This window comes from Myotis nattereri (assembly GCF_964212035.1).
Source record: "Myotis nattereri genome assembly, chromosome: 2".
NCBI classification, from domain to species: domain Eukaryota; kingdom Metazoa; phylum Chordata; class Mammalia; order Chiroptera; family Vespertilionidae; genus Myotis; species Myotis nattereri.
In genome coordinates, this window is record NC_138076.1 from 202,187,030 (window position 1) to 202,213,539 (window position 26,510).

Sequence of the window (26,510 nt, forward strand, 5' to 3'; positions counted from 1 at the left end):
TTTATACTGGTTACTTTTTTTCATGGCCATGATTGGCACTTGTTTATGTCCCACTCCACTACCCTAAACACACACAAACACATAGAGGAAAGGGTTGAGGGAGAGAGAATAAGGTTAGTGGACTCATGCTCTCTGTTTTACAAGTGAATATTTTTTAATATGTTCTCATTAATTTCAGAGAGGAAGGGAGAAGGAGAGAGATAGAAACATCAATGATAAGAGAGAATCATCTATCAGCTGTCTTCTGCACGCCCCCTACTAGGGATCAAACTTGCAACCCGGGCATGTGCCCTGACCAGGAATCAGACTGGTCAATGCTCAACCACTGAGCCACACCCGCTGGGCTAGAATTGAAGATTTTGATTTGTCATTCATTTATACTGGAACAAACCCAAGGTTGGTTCTTGAGGGGCCATTTGGCTCTGCACTTGGCTCTCCTTTTTTGCCATCTTTATAAAGAGATGTCCCTGCCAGTATTCCACCCTTTCAAAGAGATTGTCAACTCTATCTCCAGCCCAACTGCCCCTAAAGCCAGTAACTCTGTGGTTAATTAGCTGCATCACCGGCACTGGTTTAGGAGAACAACCTAGAACTCACGGGCACAGCATTAGTAACAGCCCAGGTGAAAGAAACAATGTTCATGGAAGATAACCTCTAAACACCAGAGTCAAGTCAAATCCTGTAATAAGCCATCCATGCAGAGATCCCTACAAATAGACATTGGTGATTAGCCTCCATAGAATTGCTATTCCAGAACTGTACCTCAGACGATACAAAAACTGTTCCAGGGAACTCATTATATCTCCCTCGAGGAAACTGTGGCAAATGCTGCTCATTACATTACACCGCCTCTCACAGGAATTTCTACATCTACGGTGTCCTGAGCAGTTGGTTTGATTTAAATCCACAGACCCTGTGCACCACATCACTCATGCTCTTTCTCTTCTTTCATTGGCTGCTGGGACACCCAGTGATACGTTTGAAGTCCATTACCAGTGTGTGCCTAGAACCTAACATCATTTTTCCCATCTACTAACTTCACTCCGACATCATGCGAGATATTTCACCCCTATTTTCATTGGGCCCTGATGTTTTTCATTCATTACAATTAAAGCTAAACCATGATTATATTTTTTCTATCTAGACAGTAAAATGTGATTGAGATTATATATATATATATATATATATATATATATATATATATATATTCTTTTTTAAATCTAGGCAAGCCCAAAGACCTAAAAAATATTCTAGGGCAATCCAACTCCGAGTTGCTCTGATGATGGGTATGTCCCTCTTTACCCTCGAAGGTATGCCTTTGTGATCAGATCATACTCGCTGTCTCTCCCTGGATGCCGCCACATCTGTAGGAAGGACTACCTCCAGCCTCAGTGCTGCCCAGGCCACTGGGGCCCAGACTGCATGGGTAAGTGGCAAACACCCTTCTTGGATTTGGATACTTGCTTCTCGATGTCCCGTTCGATGGAAAATTGAGAAGAAGGAAAATGAGAATGTCAGTAAAAGGAGAATGTCAGCACCTTTTTCTGGAAAGGCGCATTTCTGTCAGGATGTGGAAAATTGTTCTTGCCCTCTCAGCTTTTCTAAAGAAATCTGCTTTCCTCCAGTCAGAGACCTGTCTTTAAGAGAATTCCTTTACAATTCAGCAAAAAGGACAGGGGAAAGGCTACCTGCTCTTACCAAAGAAGGTCACTGTGCCTAGAGAGGAAGTAAGAATGCTGGATTCTTATGATCTCAAATTTACTGTAAGAAGTTTAGTGACAACATCTCAAAGACTATAGTTATTGGTTGGCAACCAAACTAATCATTCAGCCTTCTAAAAATTTAAGTTTTAGGATGGAATAGCAAACTCTGTAATGACCATGTTCCACGGTAAGAAACACTACCAGCCAAATCTGAGTCAATAGTAGTTAGACTCTCCTGTGGTCAAGCACAGCACTTATGAGCTGAAATGGAACTTCTATTCTGATTATAGATGTTTACACTCAAGTAGTGACTGCCTCCTTGCTGTGACATGCAAACTATATGAGATCCCTTTTTTTCTTGGATAGTAAAAAACTAAGACATTTTAATTCATGACTTTACCATTTGCTTTACATCTTCTAAAATGTACTGACAACATCTCCTCAAGTATACACATAAGGGGAGAGATTAGTTCTCTTTAGTTGTTGTTCTTTTCCTGGTTAAAATAATGTAAACAGACCTGGCTGGTGTTGCTCAGTGGTTAAAGCATCCACTCACTCTTGAAAGGGTTGAGGTTTGATGCCTGGTCAAGGGCACATACCTGGGTTGCTTGCAATTGGATGTCCAGTCTCAGTCGGGTCAATGTGTCTTTTCCATATCGATATTACTCTCTCTCTCTGCCTCCCTCCCTCCCTTCCACTCTCTCTTTTAAAAAATCAATGGAAAAATGTACCTTCCAGTGAAGATTAACAACAAAAAAATTAATAATAATGATATAAGCCAATTGTATACAGTTTATAAGGAAAAGAACAAAGAAAGAAAAATAGCAACTTGTGTTATGTCACACATATGAGACCCCAAATATTTTGGCTTATTTCTCTGGTTTTGTATTCCATATGGCTCTAAATAGTTGCACCCTATTCTACACATAACGTTGTCTCTGGTTTCTTTTTTTAACTAATGAAAAATAGCTTCCATTTACTCAGCATTGCTGACATTAGTTGCTAGAGAAATCCGTGGCTGATATTATCTGATTTCATTCTTAAAACAAATCCTGGAGTTAGACATTTTAATCTCCATTTTGCATATGAGGAATCAGATATTGAAGAGGATCTCTTGCCAGTTTCCTTTGGGCTTTTAAGTAATCAAGCAAGTTCAAGTTCAGAGCTGCTGGCACCAAACTTGCCAGGGAGAGAGAAAGACGGGGTTTGGGATCTCCCGGCCCTTCTCTCCGTTAACTGCTCTGCTCTCAGTGTCACCCCAGCATGTCAGCACAGTGTGTTTCTAAGAGATTATTACATCGGGATCAAGCGATTAGCCCAGACTTCCAGATTTCAAGAACTTTTTTTGGTATCAAATGTGGTCATATCACATCCCGTCCTTATAGACACCCTGGTATACTAGAAAGAACTCTTAGGTTTGCTTTTCTCTCTCTAACCCACAAAGACTAATCTGGTGCTAAGCTATTCATCAGACACACCGAAGACAAGAAAAGGCTTTGTCCAAGATACAGTAACAGACGTCAGCATGTTCAACATAATGCATGGCAGACCACAGCCAGGAGAGCAAAGGCACTCTGGGTTTTAAGTTTGAATCCAATTCCACCATTACTGCTTTGGGCAAGTTATTTCCTGCATAGGCTCCAGTCCTTTTAGCTGTCAATGGGGATAAAAAGTCCTACTTTACAAAAATATAGTTGAGGCTTTAAAACATTGGTACAGGTGGAAGCACTAGGCAAAGGGCACGACACTACGAAGACACTTTTAAAAAGTTGTATGAATCAATGAATGGGTGAATCATGGTCAAAATAGGCCTCTGATAACGAAAGGCAAATGAAATGGCACCCTTTCTCTGAAGCCTTTTTAAACACTGGGTAACTCATAAAGCATGAGCAGGCAAACGGGACTCCAAAATCTCATGCCATCACACCGTGCTACGTGCACACGTGGCAGAGCTCACACCTAGGATCGAAGGAGTCTTAAGGGGTTCCTTGGACATTCGGGCATTTTCCTCTGATAGGTCTCGAGGCCATTGCAGCAAAACCTGTGGAAACCAAGGCGTGGACATTCTTTCTGCTGGCCTCTCGCTGGGGCAAAAGCGTGTTCCCCTTTATCTTCATCTTTCGAACATACTCAGTGTCTCCGAGGGCTTCCTTCCTTTGGTTCGGGAAAGAGATAAGTCCTCTGCTGGGCTGTGGCTTTCACCTCTCCCCCACATTCTGTGGTGATGGCAAGAGATCTTGCCTGTCATTTCACATTTCCACAAGGAGAAGAAAGAAAAAGAAGGCATGAATTCTCACTTGAGGAAAAAAATATATGTCGTCCTGACATAACAAAGGTGTTTCTACCCATATTTCATGTGCTTCTCCCTCATTGAAACTTGTACTGATTTATCAGATCTGCATATGAAAGTCTTTTCTCATTAGCCAGAAAACATGTTTTTAACCTTGAAACTTAATTCACTTAAACAACCAATTTCTATTTGAGATAAAAATAGATTTTTTTTTATCTGAACATGCCAGTTCTCTTTATTTCACCATCAACGTTAACAGATTTGTGCTACAACTCTAAGTAATGGGAAAAGAATGTGGCAAAACAATCTATTTCAAAGGGCAATGACCTTGATTCTTCTTTCTGAGGTCAATGTCATTGAATTATGCATATTTGTTTTTTGTATCGTCGTTTGCATTTTTTTTCTGTTGTATGTTCTTTGCCATTTTTTTTTCCTTTGTATGTTCTTTGCCATTCACTGCACAGGTTGCAAATAACAGACTGTGTGGATTTGAATCCACTCTTTTAGGCATGCCCTTTTTTGGCTTTGAGTGACAAATAATGCTGAGTTTACATGAGGAACCTATTTTACATCAGTTTCCCATACAGACAGTTCCAACCAGAGCTATCAATGCAATACCAGCACATATTCTCTGCCTAGCTGTAAGCCAAGCTTTTATTTTTTCTAATATATTTTTATTGATTTCTGAGAGGAAGGGAGAGGAAGAGAGAGATAGAAACATCAGTGATGAGAGAGAATCATTGATCAGCTGCCTCCTGCACGCCCTGCAACTGGGGATCAACCCGCAACCTAGCCATGTGCCCTGGCCAGGAATCGATCTGGGACCTCCTAGTTCATAGGCCAACGCACAACCACTGAGCCATGCTGGCTGGGCTGTGAGCCAAGCTTTTAAACAAAGATAGTGACATGGAGGAGGCACCTTGGGAGATAAAGTTACAGGGAGATCCTTGGCCTCTTACTGGCAGGAAGTTCATTATCTTCCTCTAAAGAAACAGACAGCCGATGATTTGCTGACAGCTTATAACGGGTAAGCCTCCTGCATGGGGGAAGTCACAATGCAAGGACCACCAGGGTAGCAGGGAGCAAAGGGAAATGTGATAATGACCTAAAATAGCCTTATCAGCTCCCGAGCCTCACAATGCATCAGAAATGTGCCCTCATAGCAAAGTCTAATCTCTCTGTCGAGTGTGGCTGCTGCGAATGTCTTTTATGACAGTCCCAGGTGACACTGTGATCTGCTGGCCTCCTCTGGGTAACCCCAGGTGACGCCAGCAGAGTCTTCCGTTCTTTCTGTCCCCCTGGCAACTGGCACACTAACTGGCACACAGTAGGTGCTGAACGCATCCTTGCAGAATGTCTGTGCGCCATCAAAATGAATGAACCTGAGCCCTTTGCTTCCCTAGAGTGCCCAGGAGGAGCCAGGTCGCCCTGCAGCGGCAGGGGCAGCTGTGACGAAGGCATGGAAGGAAATGGAAGCTGCTCATGCCAAGTAAGTTCCAAAACGTGTTTGACTCCCTGACTCTGCCCCTTCTCCTTAACTTTTGTCCCTCCTTAAACACACACACACACACACACACACACACACACACACAATGAAGTCTCTAAGAAGCAATACTAGTAAAAAGAGTAGACAATCTGCAACAAAATGACTTATCAGAGGCTGGGGGCCTTGGAGTGAATCAGTTAACTGCTCAGCCTTGAGTGTGCCCATCTATGAAATGGGTTTGATAGTCATCCTGTGTGATTACATTTGATGAAAAGTGAAATAAGGCCATAGATGTGATACTTTGTGAAGCTGTACAGGGCTATAGAAATTGTTGTTACCACCACTCTTAGCTCTTGGTGCTATCCACACCACCAATTGTCAAGCACGGGGTCTGCCATTGAAGAATTTCTTTGGTATCCCATGAAAATGACATTTTGCAAGTTTCAAGCCTTTGGTTGAAACACAGAGAAATCCTGAAAATGAATGAGCTGGGCTGACTTCAGAAATGCAACTGAAAGAGTTTTCGTTTCGCCCTTGGGTGAAATTATGATGGCGCTGTCATCTCTTGCTCTCTATTTATATCTTTGGATTGACAAAGCAGCTTTCTTCTGGACTCGCTGTAAAAACAATGATGCAGGGATTGAGGTACCCTTATAACACAAAAACAGCAAAGAATAAAGGAAAAACACAAAGAAGGAGCTTCAGAATAGGCACAGGGGGGATATATGAGAAATAAGCACAGACCACACCACCAGTGAGGAGCCCAGGGCTTCCTGGGTAATGCCGATCACGTTGGGTCTAACGTCATCTCCCTGGGGTATTTTGCAGGAAGGGTTTGGTGGAACAGCCTGTGAAACCTGTGCTGATGACAACTTATTTGGACCCAACTGTACAGGAGGTATGTCTGATCCTTCTGTAGTCTAATGCATTTGGAAACATAGCATGTCAAACAGCTTCAGACCTCAGCAAGACTGATCCTTGGAGGGAAAACACTGAACAGTTATGTATAACCAAGTCTGCAAAGGCAAAGCAAAGAGTTAGTAACAAATCTGATAGAATGCAGTGTTGGGGAAAAAAAGAGTTTCTTGTGGTTTTTAGCACTTGCAGTCAGCTACTCACCAGTAATGCTGTCTGGCAAACTTGGGGGCACACAACTCCATCTCTCCAGACTCCAGGATCAGACATCCCCTGCTCTTTGCCCGTCCAGCTTCTCCCTGAGCTCTTTCCAGATGCTGGTTTCAGCGTAGACCTTCTCCTCGGGGGCCTTGACTTCCACCAGAGATCCCACCACATTCTGGTCTGTCCCTTCCTTTCGGGAGTTCACAAAGAAATGCCTGAGGTGAGCAGAGATGGTTGGCTCCACTTTGCAGGGTAAACAAACAAAAAAACAAACCTGACAATTGATTGGTCTAGTCCAGTGGTCAGCAAACTGCGGCTCGCGAGCCACATGTGGCTCTTTGGCCCCTTGAGTGTGGCTCTTCCACAAAATACCAACTTCTGTGCATGGGCCACGAAGTTTCAATCGCACTGTATGTGCGCGCCCACATGTGGTATTTTGTGGAAGAGCCACACTCAAGGGGCCAAAGAGCCGCATGTGGCTCGCGAGCCGCAGTTTGCTGACCACGGGTCTAGTCTCTTATTTTTGGTTCCTTCTTTTCCCCAGAAGTAGAGCCTGAAACAAGGATTCCAATACAAGTAGCATATTTAGGAGGTGACGGCAGAAACACTAAGAAAGTGACACAGAGGCATTAAAGGTGTGCTGTCAAGACAGAGAGCAGTGTGATGACCGGAGCTTCATGCCCTGGACTGGGGACTGTTGGAGTCATGGTTGAATACTCACCTCGAAGTTATCTCACCTGAGGGGAAAGGGAGTCACAGTGAGCTAGGCCGAATAAAGACCACCACCCCCCACCCCATCAAAAATATATGTCCATATCCTCATCCCTTGGACCTGAGACTATATTACCTTGTATGGCAAGGGGGAATTACGGTAGCAGGTGGAATTAAGGTTGCTAAGTGGCTGACCTTGAGAGGGGAGGATGTCCTGGATTGTCTAAGTGGGCCCAGTGTAATCATAGGGACTTAAACGTGGAGGAGGGACACAGTGATGAGATGTGAGAAAGACTCCACCAGCTCCTTCTGGCTTTGAAGGTGGAAGGGGGCCAGGAGCCAAGCAATGCGGACAGCCTCTAGGAGCTAGAAAAGTGAAGCAAACATTTTTCCCCCTCCAGGAAGGAGCAAAACCCTGCCACCTTGACTTTAGTATAGTAATTTTGGATGTCTGACCTCCAGAAATGCAAGACAATAAATTTGTGTTGTTTTAAGACACTAGGTTTGAGGTAATTTGTTGCGGCAGCAATAGTAAGTTATTGCATGCAGTCATGGGCTGGGGGAATTGTTAATTCCCTGCACTTCCAGCCCCCAGTGAGCATTCAGGTGGAGAAACCTTCCCAGGAAGCCTGTGCAGGATGCTGGAAGTCAGCTGTAATGCACACAATTGGTAAGGCCTAGAGAATGTGGGCATGGCAGTGACAGTGTCTCCCAGATCCATAGTCACGCAAAAAGGGTATATCCTGTGGCCTTTCTCCAACACCACCTTGGTTCTGACTTTCATGGAAAAATCAAATTCAGTAGATACTGCATTGGTTCAACTTTTCTTGAAGAAAATCTACACACACACACACACACACACACACACACACACACACACACATAGACGTCCTACCCTCATAAGTATGCACACTCTGGAATAAGTTTTATTGCAATACAGAGACACTGTCTCATTCTAATAATCCCTCAGTTCTTTGAAGGAAGACACTGTTATACCTCTTTATCTTCAGTACCTTCCACAGTGCTATCTGCATGGTAGACATACATCCCACTTTTGTTGGTTAGATGAGTTAGTGAGTGAGTAAGTGAGTGAATGAATAAATAGCCTGATTTACTCCAGCCATGCTGCCCTGACTCAGAACTGTGGCTTTGAGAGGCAGCATATAGAGCTCCAACTTTAGACTCAAACTGGGTTTCAGCCCTGAAGCTGCTAATTGTGGGAACTTTAAGTTTATAAGAACATTCTCTCTATGCCTTCATCTGTAAAAACAGAAATAACATTGCCTTCTTTCAGATTATTATGAGGATTTAATGAGGTAATCAGTGCATGATAAATGTTAGCGATTATTACCTATTATTCTCCAGTGGCCCCTGATCTTAAGACTTCCTTCATCTGTATATTTTTAAGATTACACATTATATTAAAGATCATTAAAATATAATCAATCAACTGTTTAGAAATAACCTATTTCCTAAATTGGCCCTCCCCTACCATAATAATAGAATTTAAATCACATGAGGTGGGAAGGAAGAAAGGCAGCATCTAGCATTGCTTGCTTCCCAAGAAAGCCGAGTCATTGCTCTGGGATGAAAATTCAGAAAGAAGAAGAGTCCATGTTGCCTCCAAGAAATGATCTTGGCTACCAATGAGCACAGATATGCATGGAGCTCCCAAACATTTCTAAATAAAGGGGCATTTCTTCACACTTATTGGTGCCGTGGAGAAAGGGCACGTGAAAGGGAGAGAGTTGGTTTAGAAACCTAAGTTGTTAAGTGTGGGGCGTGGCTACGGTGTTTTGGACAGGTTCAAGCCTTGGACTAACGAGAGGGCACAACCACGGACCCACAGTTAAGAAAACTGGAAACCTAAACTGAGAGTCAGGAGAGAAATTCCAAACCCTGGGTTCCAGGAGAACTTCAGGTGGCGATGAAACTGTTCTGTCTGGGCTGTCCCACGGCATACCTAGTCACAGGTGTCCATTGGGGACCTGAGATGGGGCTGGTGCATCTGAGGTGCTGAACCCTACACTTTAGTTCATGTCACTTAGTTTAAGTTTAAATGGCCACACGTGGCTGGTGGCTACCACATTGGAGAGCTCAGCTCCAGAACAGGCTTTGAAATCACACTGGCCCGAGTTTGAAATCCGCTGCTGTGTGACCTGGGACAAGCTATTTAACCTCTCTGGGCCTTCCTCACCTATAAAGTGGGAATAAGAATACCTACTCCACAAGGTTGGCAACGTAGCAATGCTCATAGCACCATAGCATAAGCACTCAATCAACAGAAGCAAGTATTAAGCAAGGACAAAAGCAATACAACAGTACGGGGAACACTTATTCACCTAGGAATGAATGAGTGAATGAATGAATGAATGAATGAATGAATGAATGAATGAATGGCTCAGGGATGGCTAGTCACTTCCCATTGGCAAGGACTAGGGGAACGTGCAAACCTCTTCAGCCGGGCATCCACTGGGTGCCAGTGTTGTTGCATCCAAGGGGGCGTTGGTCTCTCAGAGGAGGCCGGCTGCTGGAAGTAGGACAGTTCTATTAGCTGCTGTTTATTTTTAACGCCGGCTTTAACCCGCTGCAGGAACAGCCTCCTACCCGCCCGCTGATTCACTCAGACGTGATTTAGAGCTGCATCAGCGAGGGTGTTCATCTCTGTTGCCAAGGACCTGCCCACTCAGGGCCTCACTCCTGGCCGGGGCAGAAGGCAAAGCCCACTTTCTCTGATGTGACCCCCAAGTCAGTCCCACAATCACGTCTTGTTAATGGCAGTAGCTGGCATTTGCTGAGTGCCTGCTGTGTGCCGGGCTGCGTGGGAAGAGGCCTGACCTACGTGATTTCTTTGGATGCTCGCAGCACCTCTCCAAGCCGGGTTCCTCCTTTTATGAATGAAGAAGCAGAGAGGTTTCTCAAGGTCACGCAACGATTACAGGGCCAGAGGCAGCACCCAGATGGCTGACTCCAGAGTGTGGGTGCCCAGCACTGCACCATTCTGCCCCTGGCAAGCACCCAACATTAGGCCCCTGACAGGGGATGGGGATCCAAAAAAGGGAGCAATTAGGTCCCCACCCCCAAGGAGCTGGAAACATGGGTGACAATTATGGTCCCGTGTGCACAGCACCAGGGGGTGCTGCAAAAACATGGGAGAGGGAGCAGCTCACTCTGCCAAGGGGCCCAGCACGGGGGGCTTTGTGCACTGTTTCTCTGATCCAAATGGCTGTGGCTTTAACCACTTCAAAGTCACACACCCCAAGCTCCGAGTGTCTCTAGAGTTTGGCAACAAATGCCAGGGGCTCTTTAAATGGCATCTGGGACACTTTCTTGGCAGAGGCTGGCAGCCCTGCAGTGCGTGTCAGGAGCTCCCCAAGCTGTACCAGGCCAGTTAACCCAGGACAGAGGATGCGCTGGAAGCCAGGACACGGGGAGAGCCTGGTGCCAGATTCCTGGGCTCACACCAGCCAGCCCCAGGGGGAGCGGGGGGAGGACTAAGCGACAAGGACAGCCCTTGCAGGGAGCATCTAAATTGGAAGCAGGCGCTGAGTCCCACTTAACTGCCCCTTCCACCCCCTCACCCTCCTCCATGCCACATGACAACACTCAGAGCACACCCTCCTCACCCTCCTCACCCTCCCCACCCTGTACCTGCCTCACTCTCCTCACCCCATTCCTGGCCCTGCAGGATGCTGTCTCGATGGAAATTTTAGCTGTGCAGTTGTGGGCATGGCCATGAGCTCTGGGAAAGATGTCATGGGGAAGCACAGGCAGGGGAAGGTCTTCCACGGGGCTCCAATCTAATAGGGGAGAGAAATATGCAGATGGGGACAGAGGAAAGCAGCCTCGGCAGCCTCCTGGGTCCCAGCCCGGCTGTGGTGTCGCCTGCTGAGCATGAGCAATTCCACAGAATATCACCATCCGCTGCCTCCATGTGAAACAAGACAGAAACCAGGCCGCTGAGTAACCACGTCTGAACAGAGAAGGCACTGTGTCATTAGGCAGCCAGGAGAACCATCCAGCAGCTGCCTGTCCCGGCAATGCAAGAGGCTCCCACTCTCTCTCCAGTGGCCGCTGCCCTTGCAGCTGACTTGGTGTGACCACTAGCATGTTCCTGGTGGCCTTTGGCTCGCCAGCGTAAACAAACTTAACAGTTGTAGTCGGACGCAATCGTGGACACAAAGAACATGCCGCTGGCCCCAGAGCACAGATTCTGCTGGGGGAGCTCTGAGATGGCACCGCAGAGGTGGGGGCCTCGGTTGGCCTTGGAGGATGAGGAGGATTTCCGTGGGCATGTGGGAGGGAGCACAGTTGGAGACAGGGGCATGGAGGTGGGACGGCACAGGATGCAGATCCTGATTCTTCCAGGCACCACCTTCCCTAGGCCACCCCTCCATCTCTTCCCTGGCAACTCCTATTGCCATTGGCCTATCATGTCAGAGCACTTCCCACCCGCACTGTGCTGGGCTGTTCTGCCCTTACACGGTGAGCTCTTCGAGGGCAGGGACTTTGGGTCATTCATCCTGCGCACAGCACCCTGAACATAATAGGTACTCAACACACGTTTTTAGGAAGGAAGGTCAACTACTGAGTTATCCCATGTGCTAATATGTCTAAAATAAAGTGATGGAAGATGAAAATGAAAAATTAAAGAGGTTGAAGTCAGATTGGAGAAAGCCTTGTTTGGTAGAGGAATTTAGATTTCATTTGGTTAGCAATTGGGAGTCACTGAGATATTTTGGAGAAAATCATCATGATATCATTATTGATCAAATACAATTGATGGAATGGAGAGATGAGAGATTGGACTGCGAATTCAGTTAAAATGCTACTGCAATAGTCCAGGCAAAATATGGTAAGGCCCTAAATGAGGGCAATTCCAGTGGAGATAAGAGCAAGGGATCAAGGTGAGACACACAACAACAGTACAAAGGATTTGGTGCTTAGTAGGTGTTAATCTTTGCTTTTCCAGTATTTGGTCAGGTTTTTGGTTAGGTTTTTTTAAGCAGGTGTGTCTATAGAAATCCCATGATGTAGACATCATTATCTACATGTTATATATATAAATAAATTGAAGCTATTAAAAAGAAATGAAGTCCAGGTTAAGCCAGGGTCTCTAGGACCTCACACTTATGGTTTTTCCTGCGTCATCATGCAGATTCTCAATAACCACTATCTGAAGATGTTATCCACCCAGAATCTTTGGGCGATGTCTGTGTCAGGTACTGAAAAACCCCCATTCCCTGTCTGCAGTGTGCAGCTGTGTGCATGGAGTGTGCAACAGCGGACTCAACGGCAATGGAACCTGCGAGTGCTACTCTGCATACACCGGCCCCCACTGCGACAAGCGTAAGTACCGCCAATTTCCTCAGTGCCACACCAGGTCAAAGAGGCATAGGTGTATGCATTTCAGACCGTGCAGGCCAGTGCCCAGCCCAGGGGAATGCTGTTCTGTGCACCCTTTCCTCAGCCCTGGGCACACCAAGGGCTCTACAGGACTGGCCGTTAGAGGCTGACCACCTCCCCTTCATCCCACAACGCTGACCCGTGAAGCCACCTGGCCTGACCCACACACAGAAGTCCACTACACTTCTGAGAGCATGTCTCTTAGCTTCTGGTCCCAGAACACCAAGTGAGTCCTGACTTTTGGCACCTCCCTGTGGATGACCTTCCCTAGAGGGAAGATTTCCAGCAAACCTCACCATCAAGGCATCTCAGCACCTTCTCCCCTATCCAGTGTCCAAGGCCAGGCCTTTTCCAGTGACATCTGCGGATCAGCCCTGGAGGGAGGAGGGCTTAAGTTGGGCACTTAGCTCAATCCAAGGGTAGTGGTTGTTCTTTATATTTCTGCTTTTCCTTTATGCTTTAGAATTCTAGTTTTTAATGCTCACAATGAATTCCCATTATTTTAATTCTCTGTTCATAATGCTTTACCCTAAAATTTCCCCTGTTCAAATTATTGTGTGTTTTCTGTCTCCTGCCTGGACCCTAACTAGTACGTTTCCTACTATTAAACACACACACACACACACACACACACACACACACACACCCCTTAGGTTCCCTAAAATCAGAACTCCTCTCCTGTAATAAAATCCATTGCACATTCAGGTCTGCATCTGGACTCTTTGCATTGCCCCGTGGAAACTGGGGCTTGGAAGACCTGATGCAAAAATGCTGACATTCTGGCTATTGGTCTTCCTATGAGTAATAAACTATCTTTTATCTCTGACCCAGGAGTCTCGTATCTTCTACCATCATCCATGAAACTGAATTGGCCTACTTGTTAGCTTTGCACGTTCGCTAATATGTCAGGCTCATTATAGTTTTTAACAACCCTCTAGGCCCCATCAATATTGTAAAATACTATGCAGATATTAGACATTAAAGTATATCCTTCGAGACCGCCATAGTACATTGTTAAAAAAACAAGTTTCTAAAGATTTTAAAGGGATTCCATTTGGTTTTAAAAATCATATAAATAAACATATATGTTATTGTTTGTTGATGATGGTTATTTTAGGAGTGGGATGGGATAGTGAGAATAAGAAGACAGTTAATTTTTACTTCATGCATTCTATACTTTTGAATTGGTACAGCAAATCTGTGTATCCTTTTTAATAATGGGGAATATTGCTTTTGTTGAGTTTTTTATAACTGGTTTTTCTGCTGATGCAGTTACCTCAACAACCTTCCCTTGCAGCCATCCCTGAATGCGCAGCCTTGCTCTGCCCAGAAAACTCCAGATGCTCACTTTCCGGTGAAGATGAAATGAAGCTAGAATGCAAATGCCTTCCCAATTACAAAAGCGATGGCAAATACTGCGAGCGTGAGTAGAATTTAGATCCTGCAAGTTTATTAGTTGAGATGTTTAGGTTAGGTTATCCAACAGGAAAAAGGGGAGGTGACTCACAACCACCCTAATTTTAATGCAACCACCACTTCCATTTTTCTTCATGAAACTGGAGCCAGACTATCTGGGTTCGTATCTCAGATCTGCCTATTACTAGCTGGACAAATTCTGTAACCTGCCTGTGCCTCTATTTTCCTATCTATCAAATGAGGATAATAATGGTACTTACTTTAGAGGGTTGTAAGGATTAACCGAGTTAATGTTTGGTAAATGCTTAGAACAGAACCCAGCACATATTATAAATTTGGTAAGCCTTAGTACTTTCCTTCATGTTCTTTTATATTCAAATCCAACATCACATGGCATAATAATATATCAACACAATATTTGCAGTTATAATCTTCGATGGCCACATGTAAATCTGTTTGATGGGTGAGGGGGATCAGGTAAGGTAAGACAAGGTATTTCTTACTCCTTCTCTTAAAACTGCTGGATTGCCTGTGCAGCTTTGATGAGCTGTGATTGGCAGTCCCTTCACAGTTCAATTGTCCTCCATCCCGGGTGTGGTGACTGCCTCTTATTTTGTCATTGCCTCTCAAGCCATCAATCCCTGTTCACAAAATGTCTGCCACCCTCACGCTCATTGCACGTTCCTGGGACCAAATCGGCACAATTGTTCCTGCCGAGAAGGCTACCACGGGGATGGCCAAATGTGCTTACCAGTCGACCCCTGCCAAATCAACTTCGGAAACTGCCCTACGAAGTCCACGGTGTGCAAATATGATGGGCCAGGACAGGTAAGCTGCTGATGCTTGAAACTGATGCAGGTAGAGTAGGACAGCCCCCCGAAGGTAAAATGGGCCATGGCTACAATTTGTCTTCTGTGCCCTTCCCATGCTCCCTTTCAATGTCCAATTGGGCTTCCTCTCCAGACAGACCTGCATGTGCTCAGGGATAAGCTCAGCATGTCCCCTCCCCAGTCCGACCTCTACACTCACACTTTCCAAGCTCCCCAGTCAAAACTTCACTGTCCTACATCCTCTTCTATCCTCATCCTATATAGTCATTGACAAATATATACACAACTCAAATTCGATCAACAGATTAACTGTGAGCCAAGTGTTGGGTGACTATGTGATTGACTTTTACCAACAATCCTCCAGTCCCTGTAATTTCTTCGCAAGAGAGGACTCTTAGAACCAAAAATACTCTGTCCCAAAGGGATAGCACTGACAGATTTCAGGGAACAGGGAGGAGATTTTGGGGTGAGAATCTGACCCCCAAATCACATCATGGCTTTGACAAGAAAAATTCAGCCTGGCAAGGAGGTCCTTGCTGAGGAGTCTAGATGAAAGAGCCCTTTTCCTGATATCTCATCCATCCATCAAATATTTTTTAAAAAATATATTTTTATTGATTTTAGAGAGGAAGGGAGAGGGAGAGATAGAGACATCAATGATGAGAGAAAATCATTGATCCGCTGCCTCCTGCAGGCCCCCCACTGGGGATCGAGTCCGCAACCTAGGCATGTGCCCTTGGCCAGAATCGAACCTGGGACCCTTCAGTCTGCAGGCCAACGCTCTTATCCACTGAGCCAAATCAGCCAGGGCCATCTGTCGAATATTTAGCAGTGCCTCTTGCCCCCGGAACTGCACTTTGAGTGTGCATGGAGGAAATTCATCCATCCATACACAGGCTATTTCTGCCTGGGTGGGAACCCACACAGTGACGGGTCCCCAGCTGTCTAGTCAGCGCCCCACAGGAATGCTCCTGGTGTTCTCTGCACAGAATCTGCCCAACCTCATCTCCTAGGAAAAAGAATATATCACACGATATTTCTACTGTCAATTTCTAAGGCGGGTTTGCAAGAAATTCAAAGGGCTGAACTCCCTCCCCTAAATGAAGTCCTCTGTGGGCAAGGTCCTGTTACACCCTGAACCAAGGTCCCAGGACCTTGGCAGTGAGGTTTAATATATGCTTTGTCTCCTAAAAATGTGTCCCAAGGCAGATTTTCCAGCCTTAGAAACCCTCCGTGGCTTACACGGCAGCAGTGCGTTCAGTATTTCCATTATTCCAGAGCAGGTTCCTCAAACTCAGGATTAATAATGCTTTGGGCTGAATAATTCTTTGTTGGGGGGAGGGAGCTTGTCCAGACCATTGTAGGATGTTTAGGAGCATCCCTGACCTCTAGTGACACCACCCCCTGTCCCGTTGTGAAAATCAGAAATCTCCAGATACACCCAATGTCACTTGAGTTGAGTGGCTGAACACCAGTGTTCTAGAGCAACAATACTTCCCAGCTGAACCTCACTCCCTACTCAGCTGCAGACAATCTAAAATCAGGCATTATGGGGCCAGCGAGGCCCAGGGTTAGCACGCAAGGAAACTGAAGGGTAAACAACCCACAAGGTGTATGAGTTTCCAAACAGGCATGATGTAGACTCAGGGCTTCCAATTCCAGACACTTTGACATAGTTGTAGTCTAAGCCCATACTTTGGAACTTCCCCGAGTGGGTTTTTATGGCACAAGATACGAATTTAAGAAGAATGTTGGCTTTGGTGACTAACTAGAACCCTATTTCTTTATCTCCCCCCAACCCCCTGAAGTCTCACTGTGAGTGTAAAAAACATTACCATGGCTTTGTACCCGGCGTGGGGTGCAGTGTGACCGATATCTGCAAATCTAACAACCCCTGTCACAGGAACGCCAACTGCTCCACCATCGCACCAGGCCAGGCCAAGTAAGTCTTTGCAATTCCACCACCTTCTTTCCAAGTGGTGAACGTGGTGGCCAGTCAATGCTGTAAGTGTCTGGAAGGATGGGAAATATGTCTTATTCTGCCTATATCCACATCACCCCCATAGCACAATGCAAGGAGCACGGTAGTTACTCAATAAAACTTTGTTTAATCGATGACTCATTCAAAAGTGTTTTTTTTTCCTTTCTAATGGCCATGAGAACAATCTGAAACACAGACCCAGCCTGCTAACGTGGCATGAGGTGGTCAGAGTGCGGGAGAAGGAAAACATAGTCACTGGGAAAACAAATGTTGCAATTCCAGAGATTGACCTCTAATGTATATGCCTGTTTCCTCACCCGTGAAATATTGCTTGTTAACAGTGCAAAACAAGGCCAGGGAAAGTGAATAAACACCAGAGGTGTTTCCTGGACTCCAGGTTTACTGTGGAAAGAAGGGGTTTACTCTAAGTAAAAATATTTGTGTGGAAATTCCTGAGGCCGGGGCAGCTTGTGGGGTTGGAAGAAGGTAGTGTTTGGAGTTTAAAGACCTGGGTTTGAGTCTCTGCTGTAAAACAGTCATGGGGATGCTCCTGCCAGGGGAGAGCCAGGAGGTCAGATGAGGCTGCCTAGAGCAGGCCACACCTGAGCTATAAGGTGAGGCTGGGAGAGCATTCCTGGGAAGGCAGGTGGCCTGAGAAGGACATCCCAGTTTGTTTGTTTTTAAAGCAATTTGGTGGAGCTGGAATTTGCAGTGAATGGCAGGAAGGGGGCCTGGCCAGCCATGCTAAGCACTTACATCTTAGCCTAGAGGTGATGAGAGTTTTAAGCACAGAGATGCCAGATTTCCCTTTTGGACAGACCACACAGGACGGAGGGATGAAGGACTGATTTGAGGGGAGGAAAACGAAGGGCAGAAAGACCAATAAGGAAGTCATTGCAGCAATCCAAGCAAAGGGTGATAAGACTCTGAAATGTTTGTTCAGCAAACTTGTTGAAAATGTACCTATTTTCCATGGGACCATATTTAAAAACACAATTGGATTGATGGGTGTATAACTGTTCTTTGGAATCCTCTTTTGAACATCAGTTAGACATGTAAAATGGTATGACTACAGCATCCCTGCAACTCTCTTCTCTGACATGTGCTTCCCTATCTCATGTTTAGTTCCTCACTTACCTCCAGGAGCCTGGTGAATGTCACCTTCCCAAGCACCTTGCCAACTTCAGTCAGCTGTCAGCCAACCTTTGCTGAGTGGTGTGCTAGGCTCAGGGCTTACTGATTCAGCAGAGCGGATTGTTACATTTTCAGGATTTTGCAAGCTGGTTGGCATCACCTTGGTATTTTGAGATTAGCCAATGTGGGAGTATGAACCGTGGAAATTGGCAAATGCTACAAATCAGGGCTCTTCCCACCCACCTCCTTCCCCCCCACCCCCACCCAGAGACCTGGTCATTCAACTTTGACCAGCACACTACGGCTAGCGCATCATTAATTGCATCTTTAACTCTTTTATGAAACTAAACCATTGTGTAAAGTGTCTGTGACTTTCATTGTGTATGTACTTATTTTAATTTAGTGACTGATTATTGTACAACTATTAATTAAGTACCTCCTATGGGCCACATCCTGCGCTAGATCCGGGGTTTACAACAGTGAAGGAATAAATACACACATAGCCCTTGCCCTCACTCTCTTCTCAAATTAGATGGACCAAATAACCACACAGTTAGAATAGAATTGCTACTGGACTTGGTGGCCAAGAGAGGAGCTATATGGTACCATGAGAGTACACACTGAGGGGAACCTGGTCTACAGTGGGGGTTAGCAAGGGGGTGGATAATCTAGGAATATTTCCCGTAGGAAGGGACAGTTGACTGTAGATTTCAGCTAGGATGGGAGGAGAGGGGAAGAGTCTTCTAAGCAGATCAGTGACTCTGCATCTTTATCTGAGGCTTACATTAGTAGCTTATTGTGATTCGGTCGTTCTGTGGAGGGGCCCTTGACTCTGCATTTACAGTAAGCACCCCATGTGCTTCAGATGTACATGGTCTCTTGATCACACTTTGAAAAATACTGCAAGTATACAAATATATCTAGTGTTTATAGATATGCATAATGTATTAACTATCCATTTCTTGTGGGCCTACTCTAAGTCAGGCACTGCACTAGGAGTGCTCACTTCTATTTGTGCCTCTCCTCTCTTGGCCTATCCCTGGGCATCGCTTTTCCCATCATTGCAGACAAGAATCAGATGAGGGAGTTGGATGGTAGGATCTCACCTCTCATTGGCTCTAAGACCCTGCAACTGTGTTTTCACCCTCTCTGTAGATGCACTTGCCAGAAAGGTTACGTGGGTGATGGCTCAAGGTGTTATGGAAACATCATGGAACGACTCAGAGAATTAAACACTGAACCCAGAGGAAAATGGCAAGGAAGGCTGACCTCTTTCATCTCGCTTCTGGGTAAGCAGCTATGGGTACAGATTCCACATACAGGGCAGCCACCTTTCAGGCAACGGTGACTGCAAGACACAGTCATTCAAAAAGGGGTGGGCAGGCTGGGCAAGGCTTGTCTATTGGAACCAGCCCTTCTGGGAGGGGTCATGCAGGTGGGCAGGAAAGGACAGGCAGCTGTTTCCAAGGAGATGGGAGTTAGTGGCAAGAGACCCAGCAATGCAATAATTAAGAGGCAGAGAACTGAAGACAGGGCAACAGCTAATATGGCTATGGAGGCCATCCTCTTTCCCTTGACTTTATGGGTATGAAACAAGGTTGGCAGGTAATACTGGGCATAGAGAGTGACTAAGCCCCTGAGGCAAAGTCTATGTTCCTCAATGGAGGTGCTGTTTGAATTGGGGGAATATTCTTGATTGTGTGTGACCATCTCACACATTGCTGAATATTTAGCACCATTGGCTCCCCCAACCACTAATTGTCCTTAGCAACACATTCTCCACTGGTCCCCCAGAAAGGGTGACAGCCCAAATCACCCTCCTGCATTTCCAAATGCCCTCTAGGTTATTCCCCCAACCACCTTTAGAATCAAATACGATAGCTGATTGCAGCCTTAGGCAAGACTTTCAATAAAACACAACTTTGGCCAATAGACAGAAAATAAAACACAGACTTGGCCAATCAACAGAAGCCTTAAAATATCCCTATCTTGAATTTGCCAGTCACCAAAAATGTTTTCCCAGAAAGAGCACAGCCAGAGAAATGTCCTCCGTGGGTCAACGCTGTGTTCTTGGCATAAATCTTAACGTACACCCTGTATAAATGCCCTGTTCTTTCTGAGGCATTACTGGCATGCCACAGGGATTAGAGGCAACCTGCCAGGCTTCTCACAGCCTTCTCAAAGGACTCACAATATCAAATGAGAGTGGACTGGAGTGATAGCATGTCCTTTGCAGACCAGGCCCTCGAACGTTTCCCTGGACAGAGTCCGGTCAACCTCTCAGCTGCCCCATGTATGAAGTGCGGGTACACACATTACTGCCTGTGTGAGAGCACAGAGCACATCTTCTGTCTCACCTTTCCCCGGGGCATGGAAACAGGACCAGCCACAGAACTTGCTGGGTCCCCTGCAAAATGAAAAGGCAGAGTCCTTTGATTTTTTTAAAAAGGTTAACCGTTTGAAGATGGCAAGTGCAGAGCAGTAAACCACGCATGAGGCTCTTCTGAGTTGGCTCCGGATGGAACAAGGGCTTTGTTCACTGAAATGGTGACAGCTAAGAGAGTCAGGCACAGGGTCAGAGGCCTGCTGAGTAGGGTTGTCTCAGGATTTGGTCACAGAACCTCTCATCCCAGGGTGTCCTTGATGCCAAGACCGTGGCTGCAGGAAAAATCACACCATTATAGGGAACCTTTGGGGGCCATGGCACCATGGTGCCTTACATTCTTAGACAGCTTCCCAGTTTACAAAGGGCCTGCGCATGCCACTTAGCACAGAGAAGCTCTTGAATCAATGGTGTAAGTGGATCACAAGGCCCATTGCCCGATTTTACTCTGCATGTGCCACTGACCCATTTGTGTTTTCTCTGTGTGTCTCGACTGCTAAGACAAAGCCTACGCCTGGCCACTCAGTAACCTGGGACCATTCACTGTGCTGTTGACGACAGACAAGGGGCTGAAAGGATTCAATGTAAGTATTTAAAATAAGCCTACACCAAGAAGCTGATGTAAAAAAAATTTTTTAGTAGGCAATACCTTCTTTTACTTAAATAGGAAACCCCCATTAAAATAAAAGCTACTGTGATAAGGATGGTGATGTTTTGGTAAATTTCTAGTGAAATATAACATCCTGACAGGAAGTTTATAAATTATGAGCGCATGATCCAATGAATTGTCACAAAGTGAAGGCATTTGTGTATGCAGCAAGACCATTACCAGCTCCTTTCAAGACCCTTGATGCCCCTTCCAGTCATTATCCCTTCAAAGTAATCACTGAGGGTCCTTATCTAGAGTCATGTGATACATAAGATTTGCATGATGCAAAACTGCTCACTTCCTACAGGACGAATTAAGCTAATGCACTAGCTAGGTATTTATTTCTTTAGTTTCATAAATGGTCACAGTGATAGGGGAGACTAGAAAATGGTAGTCTTCCATGTGAGCAGCTGTTGTCTGAGATAATGTCATCTGGTAGGGACGAAACTCATAGTGCCTGGTGGAGGTGTCCCATCATGATGCTATCAAATAGATTTGGTTTCATGTAGATAATGGACATATTCATTTGTATAAAATCGGTTTATCTTACTCTAAAATATTTTGTGGTGATTTTTGTTGCATTGAATAAAAACCCAGTAAGTTCCAGACTCTTCTACCCTACTATGCCACCACCATTAATCCATCAGAGATGAGTCTACCATTAATCTTCAGGGGCGTCCTCCCTTCTCTCCATTTGGTGGGAGAACTGGTAGATATTGCATGTCTCTGGGCTGGGCACTTTTCATGTGGTTTCTTGTTTAATATACAGATTCAGTTTGCACAAAGTTAATTCAAAAATCTCTGTTGGTGGATTATTGATGATACACTGAAAATATAGATTAGGTCTGGTAGATTTTAAGCATCTTAATTTTACTGTTCAAGAGCTCCATTGGCCCACTCTACCTGCTCTTTTCACCTACTTCATACTTCATTTCCATTTGCTTCCTGGGCTCCAAGTCATTCCTGGTGCCTGCCACCCTCCTTGCTCCTCCTGGCCCCAGGGCTGCGCTCTCCCCACTGTGTCGATTTCCAGGCTGGAACACTTCCCTGGTGGGAGAGTATACTCTGCATCACCTCCCACTCTCCAGCTTCCCACTCTTTTTAGGGCCTGGCCCAGGGCAGCTGCACTCTGGAAAAGAGCCCAAACCCGAGTGAGGGTGCACTGACTTTGCTGAACAAGTCCATGAATGAATCACAAGCCTCATTTTCTCCTTTCAACAATGGAAACTGAAGGAACGGCTCTCTTTTCTTAGGTTAAAGAGCTTTTGATGGATAATAAGGCTACTCAGTACTTTGTGAAACTCCACATAATTGCTGGGCAGATGAACACTGAGCGTATGAATAACACAGACACATTCTACACCTTGACGGGGAGGTCAGGGGAGATCTTCAATGGTGACAAGGTAAGGGTTTCTCCGATGTTCACTCCCAGGAGGAAACTGCCCACTGAGTCAGTGCCCACAGCTGGCCCTCTCTTTGTGTTTGTCAAAGAACTTCCCTACATAGGAAGAAGTGGCGAGCAACACCAGAAAGGGTCAGGTAGGAGTGGGGTGGACTGTTATAAACAGGGGGTTATAAAGTGATTGATTTTGCTCTGGTCTGATTTAGTTTTCAAGGCAACCATCATTCAGCTGCCAGCAGGAAGGAGGAAGTTTGCAGTCAGCCTGTTCTCTGGAAGTATCAGCATGATGCCAGATCAGCATTCTGCTTGTAAAAGGAAATGGACTGTGTTTGTTTTAGATTACTGGAGTTTATCCATCCTCTCCAGCATAACATTCCACCTTTCCTAATGCCATTAGACTACTTTGTGTGTTTTTTTTAAATAAAACCATCCTACTCCCCTTTCATAAATAGCTCTTTTTGTGACTTTACTGAGCTGAGGTGCACGTGATTAATCCACAGAATGTGCATGTGTGTGTTGTGGACTATACAGTTATGTTTCACCAAATAGTTGATAGCTGTTACTCTGTGGAAGGAACTATGGTCAATCTTCATTTTTGCTAGGTAAGATTTACAGTAACCCTGGGAAAGACATTTTGCCAGAGCCAGTATTCAAGTGCTGGTCTGCCTGATTCCAAAACCTGATTCCTTAACCAATATGTTGAACTGTGTGTGTGAGGATAGGTGGGTAGATGGAAGGAGGGAAGGAAGGAAGGAAGGAAGGAAGGAAGGAAGGAAGGAAGGAAGGTGATAGATAGATGGATAGATGGATAGATAGATAGATAGATAGATAGATAGATAGATAGATAGATAGCTTTCTCCCAAAGACGTGCATGCCTTCATTCATTTATTCATTCAACAAGTAACTTATAGGAGCTACATGGGAGGAAGAAGGAATTAGCTTCCCTTATTTACTCAACAAATATTTTTTATTGTGTGCCTTCTCTGTACAAGACACTAAAATAGATGGTGTGTTTATAGTACATTGAATAGTTTTGCCCTTTTGGAGCTTGCACTCTATTGGGGGAGACTTGCAATGTCTGATTCACAGGTAGCATGTGATAGCCATCAGTGATTTCACAAGCTATCTCATTTGATCTTCATGGAAAGGCTGGGAAGTCAATCAAGCAGATGCCATCCTCCCTATTTTAGGTGAAGTGGCCTATCCACCATCGGGCAGCCAATAAATGGCAGGACCCAAGGACTCGGGACTTCTGACTTCTAGTCCAGTGCTCACTCCGTCAAGGCCACTACACTAACTTTATTTTGTTTTCCCTTGGTGTTTTAGGACAATCAACTAAAGCTTAAACTCGATGGAGGAAAAAAGAAGGTAAAAATTATAGAGGGGAACATAGTTGCTTCCAATGGGCTCCTGCACATCCTTGACAGAGCCATGGACAAGATGACACCCACATTTGAGAGCAACACAGAGGTAAGATATTTCAGCTAAAAGTGACATCAATTCCAATCCATCTTCCTTTGCTCCATGGAGAGTCACATCCAAAAGGAAAATGCATGCCAGCAGTATAGACATGTCCTTCACTTGTACTAGGACCCCAACCATGGGAAAGATGGGATACTTGGTTTTCAACAGAATTCTGGATACCTCTGCAGAGAGAAAGAAAGACCTGCAGTAGGTGTAGGAAAGGTCTTGATTTTGTGACCGCTCTTATGGCCACAGCTGACAGTTCAGTCCAGTGACTATTGAAAATGTATCCCTCATGCTTGATGGAGGAGGACAGCCTCCCTTCAATAATATTTATTCCTCTGTTTGATGATGGCTAAATACTATTGCAGAATGTGCAGGTCTGAACTACTGTTTCAATAATAACAGGAAATATTTATATAATATTGACCAGGTCTTTATTTTTATCTATCCACACTTACATATAAACTCTGTCATCAGTCTTTTAATGATAGGGAGCTTATTTCCTAAACCACCTTTTTATTCCACTAGTTTTTAAACTAAATGTCTCTTTTTAGCAAACCATAATGACAATGCTACAACCAAGGTACAGCAAGTTCAGATCTTTGTTAGAGGTATGTACTTTTCATGGATTTCTGGAAATGTTTTACACCCAGTCCTTTGTAAAATTAGCCGATGTGTCAATGATAAATATTTTTTTAGGAATTACTCAAATGTTTGTCAGAGATAATTGCATATATAAAATTCTAATTTTTTTTAATCTTTATTGTTGAGAGTATTACATATGTCCCCATTTTCCTCCATTTACCTCTCCTAACTCACCCTCATCCCCCACCCCAGGCCTTCACCACCCTATTGTCTGCGTCCATGGGTTATGAATACAAGTTCTTTGGTTGATCTCTTCCCACCCACCCACTCATCCTCACCTTCCCTCTGAGATTGCACCATCTGTTCCATGCTTCTATGTCTCTGGATCTATTTTTGTTCATTAGTTTATAAAATTTTATTTCTTAATTACAGAAAACCAATGTGGGACATGCCTTAGATGAGGATGGAGCTGGTGGACCATACACCATTTTTGTTCCAAGTAATGATGCATTGAGTAACATGAAGGATGGCACTCTCGATTATCTCCTCTCTCCAGAGGTATTGTACCCTACTCACTCTCATGGTATTATGGCAGCACCATTGCCTCAGTCTGTGCCCATACAGGCTTTTTCTAAACTAGGGATGGCAAATAAGTAGCATACATCTCACCACCTACCCTCCTACAACCAAGGCAGACATCATTAATCAATCACAGTCCTCTGGAACTAAGCCTGGTGTTGCTGTGGCTTAATTCTTAATTTTCCTCAATGGAGTTCCAAGTAGTCTGACTGACTATCAGACTGGGCATAGGAAATAAGATCTACGTATTTACAACCCTAGATCTAAATGGTTGGTTTGATTTTCCTGGCTCATCTAATATTACTCAGTAGCAAAATCAATATTTTAAGTTCTCTACAACTCTAAAACCATCTAGAAAATGAAGTCTAATCCAGGCCACTTTGGACCAGGTCTAGGCTAAATTTAAAAGGCATAAATGTTATTTTTAGATGCTCCAGCCTTTCCTTTTTATTGCTTTAACCCAGGGTTGGGCAAACTTTTTGACTCGAGGGCCACAATGGGTTTTTAAACTGGACAGGAGGGCCGGAACAAAAGCATGGATGGAGTGTTTGTGTGAACTAATATAAATTCAAAGTAAACATCATTACATAAAAGGGTACGGTCTTTTTTTTCAATAGTTTTATTCATTTCAAACGGGCCGGATCCGGCCCGCGGGCCGTAGTTTTCCCACAGCTGCTTTAACCTCTCTCCATTATAGCCCTCTCTCTTTTTTTTTAATGTTTCTTATTGATTTCAGAGAGGAGAAGGGAGAGAGAGCTAGAAACATCAATGATGAGAATCATTGATCGGCTGTCTCCTGCATGCCCCCTACTGAGGATCAAACCCACAACCCAGGCATGTGCCTTGACCTAACCATGATCTCCTGGTTTATAGGTCGATACTCAACTACTGAGCCACACTGGCCAGGACTATTACCCTCTCTTTATAAACCATAACTTTTAATTCTCTCATATTCTCCTCTAGGAAGGAGATTTCTTTACTCCTTCACACTAAGGTGTAAATAACTAAAAGCATTTAAAGTGTTTCCTTCCCCACAGATAACAGCCTCAAGGTGAGGAGAACAATAGCTAGTTATGGAATTTTGTTCATTAGAACATCAGCTGGTGGAAGGGCCACAGCTTTCTTCCAGGGTCCTGAAATCATGCCGCTGTCTTGGCAATGGAGCCAGACTGCCTACAACCTCATGCAGTTCAGTGTCGAGTATACAGGATGGGGGGTCCAGATATTTTAGGTTAATGATTCCCAAACTTTAATGTGGTTAGAAATCACCTATGGAGCTTGTTAAGTAGGAATCTTCCAGAAGTTTCCCCAACATTCTGATTGAATGGTACTGGAATGAAGCCAGAAATAGACATTTTGGGAAACACCA

At 44.8% G+C, this 26,510-nt stretch overlaps 1 protein-coding gene across 1 annotated transcript in view; it reads left to right on the forward strand.

Moving 5' to 3' along the window:
• Window positions 1-26,510, forward strand: part of STAB2 (stabilin 2) — a 124,371-nt gene that overhangs the window by 4,899 nt on the left and 92,962 nt on the right. The window contains exons 3-15 of the mRNA XM_081085113.1: window positions 1,311-1,426; window positions 5,397-5,482; window positions 6,308-6,377; window positions 12,563-12,658; window positions 14,013-14,138; window positions 14,763-14,959; window positions 16,770-16,903; window positions 19,232-19,365; window positions 20,961-21,043; window positions 22,362-22,511; window positions 23,837-23,980; window positions 24,532-24,588; window positions 24,995-25,120. Of these exons, the coding sequence (XP_080941239.1) occupies window positions 1,311-1,426; window positions 5,397-5,482; window positions 6,308-6,377; window positions 12,563-12,658; window positions 14,013-14,138; window positions 14,763-14,959; window positions 16,770-16,903; window positions 19,232-19,365; window positions 20,961-21,043; window positions 22,362-22,511; window positions 23,837-23,980; window positions 24,532-24,588; window positions 24,995-25,120 (1,519 nt within the window). The remainder of the gene's footprint in view (window positions 1-1,310; window positions 1,427-5,396; window positions 5,483-6,307; window positions 6,378-12,562; window positions 12,659-14,012; window positions 14,139-14,762; window positions 14,960-16,769; window positions 16,904-19,231; window positions 19,366-20,960; window positions 21,044-22,361; window positions 22,512-23,836; window positions 23,981-24,531; window positions 24,589-24,994; window positions 25,121-26,510) is intronic.